Source organism: Sinocyclocheilus rhinocerous, unplaced genomic scaffold (genome assembly GCF_001515625.1).
Source record: "Sinocyclocheilus rhinocerous isolate Xijiao unplaced genomic scaffold, SAMN03320098_v1.1 scaffold1868, whole genome shotgun sequence".
NCBI lineage: Eukaryota > Metazoa > Chordata > Actinopteri > Cypriniformes > Cyprinidae > Sinocyclocheilus > Sinocyclocheilus rhinocerous.
Genome location: NW_015661949.1, coordinates 191,048 through 210,859, shown reverse-complemented (window position 1 = coordinate 210,859; position 19,812 = coordinate 191,048). Strand labels below are relative to the sequence as shown.

Here is a 19,812-nt window from a genome sequence, read left to right as displayed (position 1 = left end):
ATTTTTCTTACAGTGTACTAACTGATCAACAATCGCAGGTACAAGCTACTAACAAAGTTTATCATAAATGAACAATTATTCAATTATCAAATTATTCAATTATTATTATTATTATTAAATTGAACAATTGCAAATAGCAGCTAACTCAATTCTCGTGATGTGTGTACTGTTAGGCATCTGTGGTTTCCTCTTTTTGTGTAATTTGAATGAAAATGTGTCCCTTTTTATTGTCTGAGTCCTTATCAAAAGTTGCTAAATAAATGTTTAAAATTGCTAAATTTGTTGCTAGGTGCTTTTGGAAGAAAAAGTTGCTAGGGTAGTCTGAAAAGTTGCTAAATTTAGCAACAAAATTGCTAAATTGGCAACACTGGCGGCATGTCTTTGTGTCTAGTGATCCAATGATTAAACCTCAAACACTTCTTTATTTCAAAATAAAAGTCCCCAGTAAACATACAACCACTATACGCAGTGAAATGTAATTCAAAGCTCAGCGATCACTGTAATGAAAGACCTTACACTTCATATTATCTCTTCTTCTCGACTAAATGTAAACTTTATGATGATCATTTAAGTGTGCAAAGCATTTTAGGTTAAATTTTGTAATTTCAAATTTATGTAACATTTACATTTTTAAATGTGAGCATTCCCTTCTACAGAGGTGTAGTGACTTGGCATTCTTCTTGGCAATGGCACCTATGCATAATGAATGGCTTTTCCCCCTGTATTTGCATACCGATTTGTGGTTGGTTTAATCATAACACTGCAGGCAATATTTTCACACTTGTCTTGCACTGCCACTTGCTTCAGGACATGAAAATGATGTCACAATTCTGTGCTGTGTGAGATCTTTTGAGAAAAATTGTGGATCCTAAAATAGACAAATTGTAACATTTTACAAAACATTTTCTTCATAGTTGTGAATGAATTATCAGTAACAAGCTCCAGTTGATTACTGCAGTTAGAAGAAAGTATTTTTACACCACACAGATAGCATAATGGATATCACTTTATTTGTCATGTATACAGTAAACACATTAAAACCTAAGTGTTCTTTCATAAGATGCTTTTAACCCATGTCTGAAATATCCTCAGATAATAATCCAACAAAACAAACAAAATATAATATTATGCAAAATCTTATACAATATTTTGTGATGAACTCTCTTGTGTGACGCTGATCATCTTTGGACAAAAACATGGTTGAAAATGTGACGTAAAAAGGGAATAACATGACCGTTTTGATTAAAATTATTGATTATAATTTGCCCACTGATGAATGATCTCATTCATTCTTAGCCGCTAATACCTGATATGAAGATTTCTGTTGCCATCACTGCCAAATCCAAACTATAAAAAAAAGACTGCTGGTATATGTCTGACCAAACACATTTTCATGGGACCTGTGACTAAAGAGCCATGCCTTTCAATCTGTCTGTTGTAAACCTTTACTTGGGGCCTCACAGAATTCTTAAGATTTCAAAAAGTGAAGCTGAAGTGCATTATTTGAACATGACCAATTTCATTGCCAGACCTCACACCCTTCCAAACATTCACAGTGAGCCTTTAAAGTGCAGATGCGGAACTACCACATAAGAAAAAAATAATAATAATAAAAACTCAACCACCTAAAATGAAAGTAAAATCAGCCCATACAGAGAACTATGAAGTATGTAAATAAATACATTTCTGGAGTTACATTGTTACATTGCCTGAATTTTGTTTGCATGTTCTTGGTTCTGTATTAATTAAAAATGCATCCTCAAAATATATATAGAGTTGCTACAAGACTGCAAAATGTGATTTTAAATGAATTCAGATACTGACAAAGAAGTTACTCTATGATTAACAAATCATACAAGTCAACACAACCCCGATCCAGTGATGATGAATAAATGTATTTAAAAGAATGACTTGTTACTTCCTGTCACAGAGTTCACCATGACTCTACAAACGTTGTGATTTAGCAACCAGGGTTTCGTATTTAGTCCAGCTCCAGTCTTGAGCCTGTGTGAAAGAAAAAAGCAGTGAGTGTTACAGCAGCAAATATGTGCAGTCATGATCATATACAGAATTTCTATGAATTTCATAATAAACCTACAAAAAGCACTTACCATGATGCTCTCTGATTTCTCCTCAGTGGTTTCTTGCAGTAAACTGGTAAGCTGACTCAAATAGCGCTGATTCTCCTCAAGTAAATGATTGACTGAATCTCTGAAAACAAACACTCGTGATCACATACGCTGATCAACTCAACTTGAAACCTATGAGGTGGTGTTAGTATCTTGGCTAGGCTTGGAAGAGAAATTTACCCCTCGTGTGGCACTTGCAGGGACATGGGCAGGCGAGAGGAGCACTGGGCTTGAGTCTGGTTCCATGTTGACAGCGAGGAGGGCATCTCTCCACTCTGACTCACAGAGCTTCGTGTGCTGTTTTGTGCCTAAACACAAACACATTCAATCACAATTGTTGGTTAAACTAAAAAAAGAAAAAAAAGCCTTACACACACAGACATTTTAGAAATGCTTTGAATGTAGATCAACCAATTAGAATTTAAAGTCAGAAGTATTCATTTGACAGTATTAGTTTTGCTTCGAGTTTTCAACTTGCTAAATTTCCAACCGTTTTTACAGTAATGCCGATGTATCACTGATTTGTTTTGAATAATTTTACACTATCGATCAAAAGATTAGGGTTAAAATATTTTAGGTAAAATCTCTGCTCAAATGTTCACCAAGGCTGCATTTATTTGATCAAAAACACAGTAAAACAAATTATTGTCAAATATTTTGACAGCTTTCTATTTTGATATATTTGAAAATGTAATTTATTCCTGTGATGGCGAAGCTGAATTTTCAGCAGTCATTACTCCAGTCTTCAGTGTCAGATAATCCTTCAGAAATCATTGTAATATGCTGATATCTTGGTGCTCAAGAAAAAATTCTTTTTATTATTATGAATGTTGAAAACAGCTGTGCTTCTTTATATTTTTGTGAAAATCATAATACATTTATTCTGGATTCTTCGATAAATAGAAAGTTCAATAGAACAGCATTTATTTTGAAACAGGAATCTTTTGTAACTATGTAAAAGTCTGCCACCTTTGATCAACTTTATGCATCCTTGCTAAATAAAAGTATGAATTTCTTAAAAAGACTGACTTTTTTTGAGCAGTAGTTTCTGTCTATTTGCCTTTTGGTTTATGTCTATCAAGTTCCAAATAGATGGAATGATCAGATAATGGCCATCACGCCCACCGCTAATACACACTAAACCATTACGATGGAAAGTCCATGATTATGTGCATATCTGGCCCTGAGACATTAGAAGCATGTGACTCACACAGGCAATCTTCAGTAAATGCCAGAACTCTCTCTGTCTCTTGATCTGCATCTGCATGACAGTGCTGTCTGCCTCCTTAATGCTCTCCAGTGTCCTCTCAATTTTAGGGAAGAGGTCGATGATCTTCTGCTTACTCAGAAGGATTTTACTGCAAATAAGACAACAGCAATGCTGGATTTCATCCATAAAATGCAACAGCAGCATTCATTTGTTAACTAGCCGCAGTTTGAGCCATCACAATCCTCTTTGATTGTGAACTGGATGGTTTCAAAAGCTTTTTACCTGAGGTGTGCATATAGATCCCTCAGTACCCGGTCCTGATTCTGGACAGTCTGTACAATGACCTTCACCATCTCAGAGCTGTCACTGTAGCCGTGCTGGGGGTCTGGCACTAAGGGAAATGAAGAACACTATATCCTGACCCCAAAAACGTATATAACAGTAAGAATATGTAAGGAAATTTTGCCTACACAGATAAATAACCCAAGTACTTGGAATGAGACTTGGGGCGAATGAGCACGCAAGATGGGATTGTACTTACTTTTGCATTTTGCCTTCAATTGTCTGTAGAGTTCAATTGCTCGGTCTTGCCTGTGATGAGACATGATTTCAATACAGAAGGTTTAAGGGGCATCTCTGCGGAGAAAGTTCAGACAGTATCGCTGAAAGAATGAACTTACAGTTGCTCCATGACATCTCCTTGTCGACGAGCATAAGGACTTCTCTGAAGCTCAACAATTTCTGAGTGCAAAGCCATTATTTCCTCATCCAGGTGGCCGATCTCTGCCACCTGCAAAAGCAAACAAAACTTCTAAGTTGTTGCTAAAACAATCTGCCCTTGTTGAGCATAAGAGAGTTCTTAAAACTTAAACTTACTGACCACAAACATTTAAACAATAGTGTGCCACATTTTAATGTGACATGAAGAATACTTAGATGAGCAGTTAGATTTCAAAACAAATGTATTAGTCTAATTTCAAATTTACGTTATTAGATTTAGGGGGCAATTACTTTTTCACGTAGTGCCAGGCAGGTCTGGACAGCTTTTTTCCCCTTAATGAATGAAATCATAATTTCAAAACTGCAGTTTGTATTTACTCAGGCTATCTTTGTGTAATATTAAAATTTGTTTGATGATCTGAATCTTTTAAGTGTGACAAATATGCAAAAAATTTAAAAAACAGGAAGGGGGCAAAAACTTTTTCACACCACTGTATGTAAAATACAGCACCTGTACAAACGCAGCAGCCTTCTCCTCATTGTCCTGCCAAGCCTTCAGCATCTTTTCAGAGGCTTCAGAAAGAAAAAAGTATTTTTAGATAATCATCACTAATGCAATAATACATTTCTGACATTTCAAGGAAATCTAGCACATTAAAACGTACATATGCCGTACTGCATCTGATCACTGTACTTCTCCAAGTCGTACTGTATGCTGCTCTTAAAAAAGTCAAGCTTTGCTTTGAGCTGCTGCGAAAAGGAGAACATCATGTTCTTATATCTCGTAAGGTTGGTGTTGTAGCGGAGAAGGCTCAACCTACAAACACACAAACCGAAAAAACATTGACTTATGAGCGGAAAAGTCCCAAAACACAAAATATACACATTAATGAGGATGGCAATATACTGGACGTACATGGCTGCACGCTGGCCCTGGAAGAGGCGGCTATAGTCTTCTCTGAGGCCACAAATGTAGCTTACCGCCTCACCCCAAACCTTTTTAAGGGCACTCAGAGGGAGCTGAGTTTTGGTTTCCCGCACTGAAACAGAAATTAAATGGGTGGAGACTTTGAAGTTCTTTAGGAAACTCAATAAATGTTAAAATCCCACACAAAGTTCACCCTCCCCCCAAGCAATTTAAATAAAAACAAACTATCTATAGAATTGGCACATAAATAAATCAATTCTTACCGATAAAGTTCACACTCTCAGGAAGTGTTCTAGCTGTTAGAGGTCCTGAGTACTTGGTCAAACTCTTGTCAAACAGATATACAATGTAGCTGTCCCATCCTCTCTGATGATTAAAAAAAAAAAGGAATAATAAATGGCTAGTGATTTACTGAAATGACCTTTGAAAAATTAAGAACGCATTCAATAGGCCAAAAAAATACTTACTACTCCATCTAACACACACTGTGCAGCAGGTTTCCTGGGATCTAACATGACTCCTGTTTCCTGCAGAAGCTCTTGATTCAAAAGTTCGATGTTGGTCTCGGTCTCAATCTTTTGTTGCAGAGAATGAAGCCCTTCATCTGGGCTAAGCAGAAATGAGTGAACCTGGGTCGTTGTCATGTTTAAGATGTGCACAACCTACAAAACAAAATCATATTTCGGCTCATTTTTCTTTGCCTATTTTGCATTACAGAAGAAAGCCTACATTTATTGCCTAAATATGTAACATTTGAATGAAATGATGCAATAGCGCCAAAGTAAAACCTTCATGTTCAGTATTTGATCTAGAAGAGCAAAGCATTGGGGCCGTTTTGTTTCTGGATTCAATCCTCCTCCCCTCTGTACTGGGTCCCACTTTAGCATCAGCTGTAGCAGCCCCTCCAAGGGCTCCAGTAGTGTCCTGCAGTACCAAAAGCAACTAGTCAACTCAGAGACCCAGAAAAAAATATATAGTAACAAAAATGATGGTGCAAGAAATGCAAGGCTTTTTTGGTCTGTATAAAGGCTACCTGCTCAGATTGTTGGGGTATGGAAGGCGGGTGGAAAAGCGGACTTCGCCATTCATGTCTTCTACAGCCATTATGTCCTTAGGACCTTTGTTTCGCACTTTGCTTGTCCTAGAAAAAGAAAATATGTTGTATTCCATGTGAAAAAAAGATACAAGCATTGTGGCATAATTAATATGTAGGTTTTCAGGACATATACCACTGCACAGGCTGAAGATTATGAAGAAACGGCCGAAATCCACAGCAGCACTCAAAGATCATGGTGCCAAAGCTCCAATAGTCCACAGTGACTGTGTACGACTTGCCTTCAAACAGCTCTGGAGCCTGAAACATTCAAAATGTCACATGACCCTTCAGAAATCATTCTAATATGCTGATATGGTGCTTCTTATTATTATCAATGTTGAAAACAATTGCGCTGCTTAATATTTGTTTTTATAGAAACCATAATACATTTTTTCTGGATTCTTGATGAATAGAAAGTTCAATAAAACAGCATGCAACTAAAACATACTTTTTTGTAAGATTCCAAATGTCTTTACTTTCACTTTTGTTTAATTTAAAGGGATAGTTCACCAAAAAGTGAAAATTCTGTCATCATTTACTCACCTCCAAGCTGACAGTAGCCACTAACTTCCATAGTATGGAGAAGAAGAAAAACACTATGAAAGTCAATGGCTACCATCAACTAACGTTACCAACATTCATCAATATATCTTCTTTTGTGTTCAAACTCATACAGGTTTAAAACAAGTAGAGGGTGAGTAAATGACAGAATCCTTTTAACGCATCATTACTAAAGAAAAGCATTCATTTATTTCAACAACAACAAAACAAACGTACTGAACCCAAACTTTTGAACAGCAGTGTTATGTCGACTTATTGTGATAATTGCTTTTTCTCATCACTGATGAATGCAAAGACATACCAGATATTGTAAAGTCCCCACAAATGAAGTACATAGGCTCCCCTGGTCTAGGTCTTTGGCATAGCCAAGGTCGATTATCTTGTGGACAAGCTGCAGAGACATCAAAACAAGTCTGGTTGGAAAAAGTATTTTATAAAGTATTTTATAAAGTATTTTATTATTATATAAGTATATTACAAAAATATTGACAAACTACTGAATTGAAAATACCTTTCCATTGATATCTTGTAGCACAATATTCTCTGGTTTGAGATCTCGGTGAATGATCTTATTCTCATGGAGGTACTGGATTCCAGAACCTGTAGAAAATAAAACAAACTGTTTTACTTACCACCCTTATTGATCGATAACAAAAAAAATACTGATAAGTTTGGAAATGACACATTACCAACATCATTGAGTAGCGCCAACACCTCACTCTCTTTTAACCCACAACAATTTTCTGGTTTGCTGAGTAACTACAAGATGCAATACAAGGATACAAAGAACGTAAATGAGTTAGTAAAAATGTCAACAGAGGGCACATGAGACATGATGCAAAGCAAAAGCACCTTTCGAAGGTCTCCCTTGGAACAGTATTCCATGGCTAAAAGCGGTAAATCATTCAAGGCAATGTGCATCATCTCCTCAGGCACATCCTTTGCTGTCACCACATTAAGGTGCTTCAGCCTGAAAAGTTGGGGGGAAAAAAAGATGAAAAACCCCCTCATACGATATTGTTAATTATGTATATATGTGTGTGTGTGTATACATACATGAACTATATTTTAATAAAAAATAAGTCAAACATTTGATTGCTATAGATTTACACACTTTTTCATAATCTGGATCTCTCGACTCCATCGGTCTTTGTTTTTTGCATTAAGTTCAAGGCGACAGAGCTTCACAGCAATCTTTTCCGAGGTTTCCTGCAATAAATAATAATCATGAGGAAAATTCACATTTTCTTTGTCTTTACAGGTAAAATAACCAAGCAAAGAAAACAATACATTCCCACATCAACAGTACTTAACAGTAACATCAAAGGCAGAGCATTACCTGATTTTGATACAGGTAGACATGTCCAAATCCTCCTGTCCCCAGCCTCTCCTTCATAAGCCATGACCCACAGACCTGATTCTGTCTGAAAGGAGGTTTCTCCATCTGTACACATCAGTAAAACACCTCATCAGACATTTAACGTATAATGGCTGCTTTCAACACTATGACAGCTACTCGTGTTTGATCATGATGTAGGCCTTATAAAGAGGCTTCTTTACTGTAAATACCGTAGATGATGCTTAATAAGTGATATATTTTTATCTATGGATTAATATTTACTTAGATATGGTGACACAGCTAGCAGGCGAGCTAACGTTAATCCAAAGTATCAGCCGGTGATGACTTACCTTGCGTCAGTTTGTGTTTCTAATTTGCTTGAACCGACCACATCTGATGTGGAAAATTGTGGGACCTGTTAAACGAGCGTATTAATCCATGGGAAACAACAAAGCTATCCATTTCATCCTAAAACGAGCATCGGATGTCAGATTTGCTAACTGGCTACCTAGCTAACCTTAAACGTAAACAACTCGATGTGAACTGTTGGCCTGCAGTCTCTTACAAGCCTCCAAATGTCAGCTTTCCATAACACCAGGCACGGTAAAACGTCGACCAAAGAGCACCTGAAATTCAAAACAACTAAAAATTGCTACCCTAAATTGATGATTGATGATTGGATACAGTCAGCTGCTACTCCAGTCAAAATCGACACAATGTCCGCGCATGCGCGGTGCGTCAGTAGCCGCCTGGGTTTCATCAGCACTGATCTAGGATCAGTTGGTCATGGCCGATGCCATATAAAGAAAGCCAAAACAAAGTTCGCGGAGCTGATCTCGAGTCAGCGTGGTCGGCGAGGACCTTCAGAAAATGGTATCCGGTTGTTGCGAAAGTAACTCCAGTCAGTGACGCAAATTTGTTCAGATCTTTAAATCATACTAATTCCTTGTGAACTAAAAAAAAACAAAAAAATTATTCCTTGTGAACTCTCTGTACGTGTTCTATATGAATCTATATGAATCTTTGAATCTTTGTATTCATAAAAACTAAACTAAAATAAGATAAAAATGAATTACATATCACTGATGAATGGAAAGACATACCAGATATTGTAAAGTCCCCACAAATGAAGTAGCCTACATAGGCTCCCCTGGTCTAGGTCTTTGGCATAGCCAAGGGCGATTATCTTGTGGACAAGCTGCAGAGACATCAAAACAAGTCTGGTTGGAAAAAGTATTTCAATATTACAAAAATCAAACTACTGAATAGAAAATACTTTCCATTGATATCTTGTAGCAGAATATTCTCAGACGAGCTAATCCAAAGTGTCAGCCGGTGATGATTTACCTTGCGTCAGTTTGTGTTTCTAACTTGCTTGAACCGACCACATTTTATGTAGAAAATTTTTGAACCTGTTAAACAAGTGTATTAATCCATCGGATAGATAGATAGATAGATAGACAGACAGACAGACAGACAGATATATATATAGATATATAGACAGACAGACAGATAGGCTAGATAGATAGATAGATAGATAGATAGATAGATAGATAGATTCTCAGAACTGCAGCTATAGATGCATGCTGCTTCCCTCATTTTTGTATGACAGTTCTGAAAAATTTCTAGGAATTTCTTTCTTATATCTCTTTTTACAATGAAGAGAGAAGTGAAATGTGTCTCAAACTCATACACTGACAATACATTCTTAGGAAACCATGTGTGTCTGTGTCTTTTTTTAAAGACGGCTGTCTCTATATTTGTATCTTTGACAGTGAAGCGATGCTCTGCTACTCTGCTTTCTATTTAGGGTTCATAGATGTGTTTTTGTTGTGCAGTCCCAAGACTGCCAGATTACCTTGAAAAACAAGTTAAACTGCTTGTTTTTTTATTTATATATTTTAAAAATTTATATTTATATATTTTTTTATTTATAATAAAAGCATATATTCAGATGTTATTTTGTATTTATAGCAGATAGACATGGAAACAGATCTCAAACTAATCTGTAAAGTCAACATGTGGTTTTCTTGACCCACTGTGATGTGATAAGGTCAAGCATGAGTAAACATTAACACCAATGTCCAGGAGATGGTGCTCAAGACTTTAAAATGCATGTAAAAATCCATCTCATCAGTAGCATTGGACAGTTGACCTCTAAACATATATATTTTTAAATAAACCTAATTTTGTTCAATTAAGAAACCTTAAATTATATATTTTAATTTTTAATTAAATCTTCTAATGGAATATGTCTTTATTTTTGTCAAGGATGTTGAGCAATAAAGGTTGCATCAGCCAGTCAAGTAGCCTGACAGTGATAATCTCTTCTATTGAAGTGATTTCCTAATGTCAAATATGCTGTTGTCAGCATATTTTCTTAATGGATGTCATCTTTACAAGAATAATAATAATAAAAAAAAGCTTAATCTTAATGATTAAATAAATGCCCATCTGCTGATGAATATGAAGTATGCATGCATGTGAATTTAATTAGTGTTTGCAAGACAGAGCTGTATAGCTCAAAGCTTGACCCTAAGTATTATAGTTCTGTAATTAATTCAGCCCAAACCGCTTAACATATGAGTCCATTTACACTTTATTCTTTTTAAGAAATTTAAGATTAAACTTTCCGAAAAGGCAACTTCATGCTTTCTACAAAAGAAGTCACTTAACACTTGATGGACAATATCATAAAAGGTGATACAAACATTTAGCTGACACATCATATATTATCATCACAGAAGCCAAACATCAGCAACACTGGAAGTTTGGTAGTGTGCTGAACAGGAAATGCGTGTCTGCAGATTTCTTAAGGTGATAGAGAGGTGACATCATCTCCTCTGGCTTTCTCATTCATGAAACCCCCCTCATTTATCATGTATAGATCTCAAAGGATGAAATCCAGCTAAAACCGAGGAGTATAATACTATGATTAACCGTCTGAGATTGAGAAAAATGCTTTAGAGTGATTTTTTTTAAAAAATCAAGAAATTACAAAAATGTAATATCACATAAAAGCCCGGGATTTCAACTTTATAATAAATCAGGCATGCAAACTGTGGCACGCATGTGGGCAGAGAGTAAAAACATATGTGAATTGTTCCGGATGTTAGGAAACAATTAAGAAAAGCGATTTCATCATGTCACATTACTCTGTGATTTTAAAAATAGATTGTCTGGGTTAAAATTGACTGACAGCAATGAATCCCCTAGATGTGTTTGTGACAAGAACAACACACATCTGTTTTGATATCTAATTAATCTGAAGATCCAGTTTTTTCATATTAACTATAATATTAACTATTAACTATAGCTCAACAACATATTAACCCTTACAAGTTACCCATTTTTACTAGTCACAGAAAACACTACTTTATGTATGTGATCATTTATTTTTTAATTCTCAAAGCATGTTGTGAAATGGCCACTGCAATATAAAAACCACAGTGATTGTCACTGCTGCAGGGGCAAAGTCCCTATTAGGAATATTTCCTCTTCACAGTGTTTTATGCATTAGAAAAAGAGAAGAGATCTTGAGTAATTTAGCATGAGTCACAGTATGAGGTTCCGCCACTATCTCATTGTTTAGTGCACAGCGCATGTGCCAGTTTGCCTGAGGCCAGGCCCCCCTCAGCCAATCACAGCCTCGTCACTTTAAAGCGAGGAACATAACAGGCACATGACAGCAAGTGCTCAGGAAGCCCAGTGCAGCTCTACACTGCAACATCTGCAAGCAAATAAGCAAATCAACTACTATCAGTATAAGGTAAGCACCGAATACCCTTTTTCTGGATCTGCTTTGCTTTCATTCTTTTACATTTGCATACTGTGCCTTTATAGCTATTTTTCATGGTCTTGATTTATACATATTGCATGTGGGAATATGAATGAATTAGAATTACATTTAAATATGTTTATCCTCCCCTTTTGCACATAAAACAATGCCGATTTTGGGTTCCACAAAGAACATTTCAATGAAACGTTCTTAAAAGAACCATGTGTGAGGAATAATTTAATAAGTTAAAGAACATTTTTCCATTGCAAAAGACCTTTAGCCCAATGGAAACAATGGATGTTTAAGGTTTTTATGTAACTTTTATTTTTACGACTGTAAGTGCACTTGTAAAACATTTTTTAACCACACTTAAGGATACAAATATAATGTATCAATTTGGCTGCTCTACATATTAGTATAGTAACATGCCTGAAATGTGCCAAGAATTTATTCAAAGGTACTTTAGGAGTAGTTTCATAAGTGATCAATGAACTATGAAAATGAATGAAATCAATGGATTGTATGAAAAAAAACTGATCAGTGGAGTTGTTCTGATGATTTGTACTACCCTGTCAGACTTTGCTACCTCCCATTAAAACAGTTGGTAGCATAAATCAACAGCGAAAAATGCTACCTATCAGATTTTGCTTCCAGCATGATATTAATGTGGTGTGAGGCTTTATTAAAGTGTACACCTACCCAACCCTAAACCTACCCTTACAGTATTAAAAATACAGTGCCGGTAGCATAATCTGATAGGTAGCATTATTTGTTAGAACAGTGGGCTTATAGTACCATTATATGCATGCTTGCTTGTAATCATTGCTTGCAAATTCATATGATTATCTTGGCAATGCTTGTTTATTTATTTGTCAACTTTAAAAATGTCACTGTTAACTTGAATTCCCCCTGTTTGTGGTGAGAGAGCATGTGCCTTCTCTTTTAAAGACGTGTCTTATGAATATGTAGCTCACTTCTTCAAAATGTTTTTAGGATCTCCGGTAGCATAAATCGACAGCGAAAAATGCTACCTATCAGATTTTGCTTCCAGCATGATATTAATGTGGTGTGAGGCTTTATTAAAGTGTACACCTACCCCAACCCTAAACCTACCCTTACAGTATTAAAAATACAGTGCTGGTAGCATAATCTGATAGGTAGCATTATTTGTTAGAACAGTGGGCTTATAGTACCATTATATGCATGCTTGCTTGTAATCATTGCTTGCAAATTCATATGATTATCTTGGCAATGCTTGTTTATTTATTTGTCAACTTTAAAAATGTCACTGTTAACTTGAATTCCCCCTGTTTGTGGTGAGAGAGCATGTGCCTTCTCTTTTAAAGACGTGTCTTATGAATATGTAGCTCACTTCTTCAAAATGTTTTTAGGATCTCCAAAAAAGGAAAACATTGGTTTGCGGTCAAGATGAAGTGTATACTTAGGCTATTACTGTTGACATGCGCCCTGTACTTTACTGAAACAGTAAGTGGAAAAACAAAATAGAAGTGAGAAGTCTTACTTCCTACGAAAGGTCTTTAAATAGAATTAACCTTTTTACTCACACAGCTAATATTAATATTTCTGTTTTTAGGCTAAAAACCCTTGGAGAAAATACACTTCTACTCGAGTAAAGGGTACATTTCTTTTGATGTTGTCACATTAGATTAAAGTTTTTCATTAACATGCTATTTGATTATTGTTGTAGTTTTAGCATGTGAATGTACAGTATAGGTTTAATCATGACTTTTCTCTTCTCAGATAAGTGCATACTTGATGGAAGCGAGGAGAGCAAAAACGAAGTGTCAGTGACAGTCAGTGGACGGATATGTCTACCATGGAATTTATTATCAAGCAAAAACCCCTCCTTCAGGAACTGCTATCATAACTACTGCAGGTATTTATATTATAGAGTGAAAACTGAGATTATTTTGACACTACGTATATTGTGGGATTTCTAAAATGTCTAAGACCTCTGGATTTTGCTGTTTTAGGAATCCAGATAACAAGATTCAGCCATGGTGCTTTGTAAGGAAAAGAAACCGTTATGTACGGGAATACTGTGACATTTCCCACAGGGAAATGAAACCAAGTAAGTAGAAGTCCATCTCTTTTGATCATTTAAGTCATGGGAAAAATTGACTAATATGACTTACATTTGCTTATGCAGCCACCACGAGTCCACCCACATCTGACCCATCAAAGCAGGACACAGGTAAAATTATGATTGATTTACTTTGTATCGCCCATTCTAAACAAAAATCATTTAGTGGCAATGTTAGGAAAATCCCCAACTCGGACTGTTCACAAAGCCTAGAAAATGACCTCTCCTCACAGACTTCATTTCTTCATTATTCAGAATCAACATGTGGGGAGCAACGCTTGAACCGCATTACAAAGATAATAGGAGGATCAAGGCCAACTGTTGAGTCACAGCCTTGGATTGCAGCTATCTTCAAAGGAGAGGGATTCGTTTGTGGAGGAACTCTTATTGCTCCATGCTGGATCCTCACTGCAGCCCACTGCTTCCCTGACGGGTATGTCAACCTGTTGTTAACGGAAAAATCTGACCTTCTATACAAGTAATCAGCCAATGCACAGTCTGCTCCGGGGTCTGGGTCTTCTTTTATCACCCTGTCAGCTTTATTTTGCAATAATGACTTGCTGACAGCACATTATCCTGCTTATTACTCATCAAATATTATCTTAAAAATTCCACTAAGAAAAAATTGTCCACTACAGCATACAAAACAATCAGCTTATCAACAAGACGAACATTTCAACAATATTACAGTAATAGTAATAATGAAGTTCTCTGAGGTCATTTTCACTAATATCGTTAACTAAGTTGCAAGATGGTGCCAAAGTGGCAGTAAAATCATGAGGAAAGAAAAGGAAAACAAATGAACCAACAACTTTTAAACAGTCTAGGTGGTAACTTGCATGTAGATCGCAAAGAACATTTTGGTAATAATGCCACAATTTGTGGGTAGCCAATTGCAAACTAATAAGTTATTATCCAGTTAAAATGAAATATCAGACCACTGAATCCTGCGATCAGAATCAAGTATTCCAAAGGGCCGTTTAATAAAACAGCTTAAAGCAGTTAATGTAGTGTCATTGCATTGTGGTATAAAATGTCATATAATTTTACTGTTTCTTTGCTTTAAACAGTAAGAGAACACGCATAATGAGATATTCGGTCTATTTGGGAAAGAATGCCATCAATGAAACCGACACTGTCAAAGAGCAGCAGTTCAACGTGAGCAAACTTGTGGTCCATGAGGACTATGATTACACAGCTGAAAACTTTAATAACGACATTGGTATGTTTGCTTTATATTTGATTATTCCAGCAATTAAAAGAAGAGTGCATGAATAATAAGTAGTGCAAATCCCTTCCTTTAGCTCTTTTGAAGATAGTGGACAGCAGTGGACAATGTGCAGTGAGGACAGACTCTGTGAGAACCGTATGTCTTCCCCCTTTCCAGCAGATGCTTCCTACAGGATTCTACTGTGAGATTGCTGGCTATGGAAGACATCAAAAGGGTAAGATGACACACACTGTATGCTAAGCTAGATAGTGTATCCGAGAACAATAACAATGATCATTTTCCTACGACAACAAGATATGAGGGCAACATGGTGTGTCCACAAAGTTGATCTATGATATGAAATATAACAAACTTGGACATCCTATGATTATGACATGACATACTGTACTGGATCTCTAAAAAATCTAGCAGAGAATGTAGCTGGACATTTCAGTAATCAAGTCATTTTGTCACTCTGGACGTCAATGTTGAATGGCAGGACTAGAACTATAATATGTGAGATAAACATAAAGGTCATCATTGTTTTTATCTGTTTTTTCTTTGTTTTTTTTTAAGGTGGCTTTGAGTACTCTCTATATCTGAAACAGGCTCAAGTGAGGCTTATTTCCCAGAATGCTTGCCAGAACAAGTATTACAGTAAGGATGAGGTCAATGAAAACATGTTGTGCGCAGCTGGTAGAGACTGGGAGGAAGATGCTTGCCAGGTAAACCGGATGTTTTCACTGATGATTGATAAATACGACATTTGGCCTAGGCAAGTGAAAATATCTTCATAAAACTGTAAGAAATGCATATCTGAATGTGTTTTTTTCTGCTTTCAGGCCGACTCAGGAGGGCCTCTGGTGTGTGAAGTAAATAACACCATGTTCCTATTCGGTATCATTAGCTGGGGAAAAGAGTGTGCAAAAAAGTTTAACCCAGGAGTTTACACAAAAGTCACCAATTACAATAACTGGATCTCACTGCATACTGGTTTACCCAAATATACAGCAGGCTCCAGGTATCCACAAAAGGATTAATTATGACAGGGTCACTTTACAACAGAAATGTGAGCATTGCTCAGATGCTTAGCCACTCAGGGTAATGTTATAGTCTGAGAAGAATACATGCCAATTATTTATACCATTTAGATTAAAAATGGCAGCTACTGTAATCAATAGGAAACATCTTTGATAGTGTTATAATTACATGTTCCTGATTTACTTAATAGTGATACCAGTGTTTAGGTGTATGAAGGATACATATAATGAGGACCTATGTTCAGTTTTGAGAACTGTAAATAATAATATTGTCTTTTTATACCTTTCTAAAGATGCTGATCTAAAATTACTGATATTAATGACATGGACATTGGTCCATTTTGTTGCAATAACTATATATAGAAGGAGTAGTGTTCCAGAATGTTAGATTTTTAATTTTTTTAAATTAAATATTTTGTATATTTTATTATTATATTTTCTCAGGTGTGATAAACCGCAGTTTTAAGAGGGGGGCAAACACTTCTTCACACAGGGTCATGTAGTTTTGGATTTTGTTTTCCCTTAATAATAAAAACCTTCACTTAAAAACTGCATGTTGTGTTCACTTGTGTTATCTTTTACTAATATTTAAATTTGTTTGATGATCTAAAACATTAAAGTGTGACAAACATGCAAAAAAATAAGAAATCAGGAAGGGGGCCAACACTTTTTCACACCACTGTATATAAATTAAGGCTGAAATCTGAACAGATTTTAAAACATGGGGCTTCATATACTTACCGACTTTGGAAAAAAACTGGCCATCATACACTAAATGACTGAGGATCACACACTACCAGACTTAAAAGTTGTTCCGATCACAACAAACTCAAACATATGCTTAGAAGATGCTTGACAAATTAAAACAATATGTGTTCTAAAATCGACTCAAAATATCAAACATCTCTGATATTCTCAGACTGGATGGAATTATAGTGTGAAGCTAAAAAATCGGAATCTGTGACCATCATGATTTTCTATGGAATAGAATTTTCTCTGGCTCTGACTTTCAGCAACTAGAGTTGACTTATCCAAACTGTAAATCAGGGTAAACTCAGAGCAAAAATCATGTAGTGTATTACAGCCTTTAGAGTTAGTGACAACTAGCCCCGGTCTCCCCTATACATGTATGTATTATATTGATATATTGAGGACATATACTGATGGTCATTGGTTAGTGGTGAGATGTATTTCAACTGCTGAGAACTTTCCTGAGAAGAACCACATGCTGATGTGTACAAGAAGAAGATATCGATATAGGTTTTGGGGAAGCGTCCGTGAGAAACTAAGCAGAAAAATGTTCTTAGTTGCAAGAGTTGGCCTCAAAATAAACACATGGTAACGTGAGAGAAAAGGTGGAAGTAGTGAATCACCAAAGACTATATATAGACTCAAACATAATATCCTTCCTCTTACCAAGAATCCAATATGCTTCTGAAAGAAAAAGCTCTTGACCTAAAAAGGAAAGAGTTTGGTTTACTGACAAATGATGAGCAATGAAATCTATATAACACAGTAAACTCATTGTTTCCTGTAACCTATAGCAATGACATCTCCTCCATGTCCTTCGCAATAGCAGACAGTTAAGGTCAGCGATATATTTAAACATCAACTATACATACATCCATATATTAAACAAAATTACCTTTATGTGTTTTTTCATGGCACTGTATGCTTTCAACTGTTTCCTTAGTAGGTTATACTGTCTAGTACATTTGTGTATAGTTATGCAGATTTTTATTACTATGTTTTTTTTGTTAGTCAATTGCCTAAAAATATGTTGATATACTTCCCAATATAAAAATCCTGGTTTCGCTCAAAGGGATGTTAATATACAGTATCATGTGCTGTATCCTCCTGAGACCCTGCATCCTCATATGAGGACATTATATTTTAGTGAATTTCTCTGAGACTATACATGCCACAGTTGTTGATTTCATACATGTCCTCATATGAGGACACCGGGACTAAAAGCATGTTTATTACGCATTTTGGGAGACACAACAAATGAATAGGGAAAGAAAATATATTTCAATATTCCTATGAAATATTATATATTATTATGAAAATCTTGTCAATTATTACTCTCAATATTACACTTATTTTTTCATTACATGTTGCCCCCAAAGCACATTAATATGCAAATTAGACTTAGTTTATAGATACATTATATATAATGAGAAAACCTGTTTGTGGCCATTTTACACACATTTTGCATGAAGAAAAATGGTATATCAAATCATTCTGTTATAACATAGTTGAGAATTATCTTTATACAAAGTTTGGTAAAAAAAAAAATCCTGAAAACTAAAAATGTATTGGTGATTTAAAAAAAATCAATTGTTTTTGCCTATGCATGTTCATTCATGTCTTTTTATTTTTTTAAAGAAATTGAGTCCCGATGTCCTCTACCAAGGACGTAGCATAACTATGAATGAAATATAATTTTTTAAATTTTTTTTGCTCTAAACAATGTAATGACATCAAAAAATTAAACATTTTTCCTAAAATGTTTTGCCGGGTCTTAAGAGGGTATGACAGATGTGTTTTTGAGTTCTGTAATGACTCTCATTGCACATTGGAGGGCGCTGCTACATCATTACAAGAATGATGGAACGATGGCATTTATCTTATTATTATCTTATTATATAGTGAAACGTCTTCATGGAGATTTCTGTTGTCATCTTGTTATCTGGTTGAGCAGATGGTTCTCTCTTCTGTCATATTCCAACCTCTCATTAAAGGGTATTCACAGCCACATTGCCAGTTATATATAACTGAAGCAGGTCTGAGTCATACAACCTAATGAAGAACATTAGTTTATTGCTTCAAGGTGTACTGTCTTTTAATGGCATTAGTATTGTGGATGCAGTGAATAAATATTATTCATTATATATGCAGAAAAAATAAATAAAGTGGAATCCAAACATCAGAGACCACTAATAGCCTAAGAATTGTGTGATTTTTCATTCCTTTCTAATTAAATTCAACCTTTTTCATTACAAATTATATTATAAACACAACAATTTGAGTGAAATGCTGAATTGAAGCTGAACTGGCATGGTTTTGATTCAGTGATTGATAGCATGAACCAAGTTTGTATAAATCCGATGATCACATTATCCAGCATTATATTTGAGAAACATCCAAAAAGCATCTTGAGCTTTTATACTGATTTAATTTTTTTTTTTTTAAATACTAGTATTTGTTTATTTGCATGTTTAAAAGTGTGTGAGCAAGCGAGTGCGTTTGTGTGAGAGAGAAAACAATGCGATCACAGCCAATGGGGCAAATGCAGCAAATATGGACTAGTCAGCAGTAGGGCTGGATGACATGAAATTGCTGAGCACAGCATTACTCACCTTGGCTATAATGGGACCAATTCTGCACCGTTCCATTTCAATACAAACAGTTTCAACACTAATAACAGTAATATGATTTATAATTTTAATGATGACAATTAATAATTCAAATTGATCTTAATTAAACATATTAATCAGGCAGCTGTTTTCCATTTAAATTTTCTAAACAAAACTGTTAGTTTACCAAAATAAAACTCATGATTGAAATGGTGGATAGACAGAAACTGAGGTTCTTGAAGGGGAAAACTGTACATTTATTTATAAGGTTGTTAGAAGTGTGAACTGACTGACAACTTGACAACTTTTGTTGTCTGAAAGAGTTTAAAAGCACTGCC

The 19,812-nt window shown here is 35.6% G+C and overlaps 2 protein-coding genes across 4 annotated transcripts; one reads left to right on the top strand and one right to left on the bottom strand.

Moving 5' to 3' along the window:
• Positions 1–1,419: 1,419 nt before the first annotated feature.
• chuk (component of inhibitor of nuclear factor kappa B kinase complex) lies at positions 1,420–9,347 on the bottom strand. 3 transcript variants are annotated; one of them, XM_016536674.1, is made up of 23 exons: positions 8,549–8,690; positions 8,334–8,398; positions 7,984–8,088; positions 7,759–7,853; positions 7,497–7,614; positions 7,334–7,403; positions 7,156–7,244; positions 6,946–7,035; positions 6,217–6,341; positions 6,021–6,128; positions 5,776–5,911; positions 5,455–5,649; positions 5,251–5,353; positions 4,976–5,099; positions 4,725–4,876; positions 4,571–4,632; positions 4,020–4,129; positions 3,881–3,930; positions 3,622–3,730; positions 3,340–3,487; positions 2,310–2,437; positions 2,112–2,211; positions 1,420–2,004 (listed from the first exon to the last, which is right to left on the bottom strand). In XM_016536674.1, exons 3-23 carry the CDS (start codon positions 8,086–8,088, stop codon positions 1,945–1,947), a joined length of 2,277 nt encoding a protein of 758 aa, XP_016392160.1. In that variant the 5' UTR covers positions 8,334–8,398; positions 8,549–8,690; the 3' UTR covers positions 1,420–1,944. The 3 variants fall into 3 exon arrangements, with proteins under 3 accessions (XP_016392160.1, XP_016392161.1, XP_016392158.1); XM_016536675.1 differs by lacking the exons at positions 8,334–8,398; positions 8,549–8,690 and adding an exon at positions 9,331–9,347; XM_016536672.1 differs by having other exon boundaries at positions 8,334–8,690.
• Positions 9,348–13,173: 3,826 nt separating this feature from the next.
• On the top strand, positions 13,174–16,345 carry LOC107726940 (urokinase-type plasminogen activator-like). Its single transcript, XM_016536636.1, has 10 exons — positions 13,174–13,246; positions 13,356–13,398; positions 13,523–13,658; positions 13,756–13,853; positions 13,932–13,976; positions 14,121–14,298; positions 14,936–15,087; positions 15,170–15,310; positions 15,652–15,800; positions 15,918–16,345. The coding sequence occupies exons 1-10, from the start codon at positions 13,190–13,192 to the stop codon at positions 16,113–16,115; spliced, it is 1,197 nt and encodes a 398-aa protein (XP_016392122.1). The 5' UTR covers positions 13,174–13,189; the 3' UTR covers positions 16,116–16,345.
• The last annotated feature ends 3,467 nt before the right edge of the window (positions 16,346–19,812 follow it).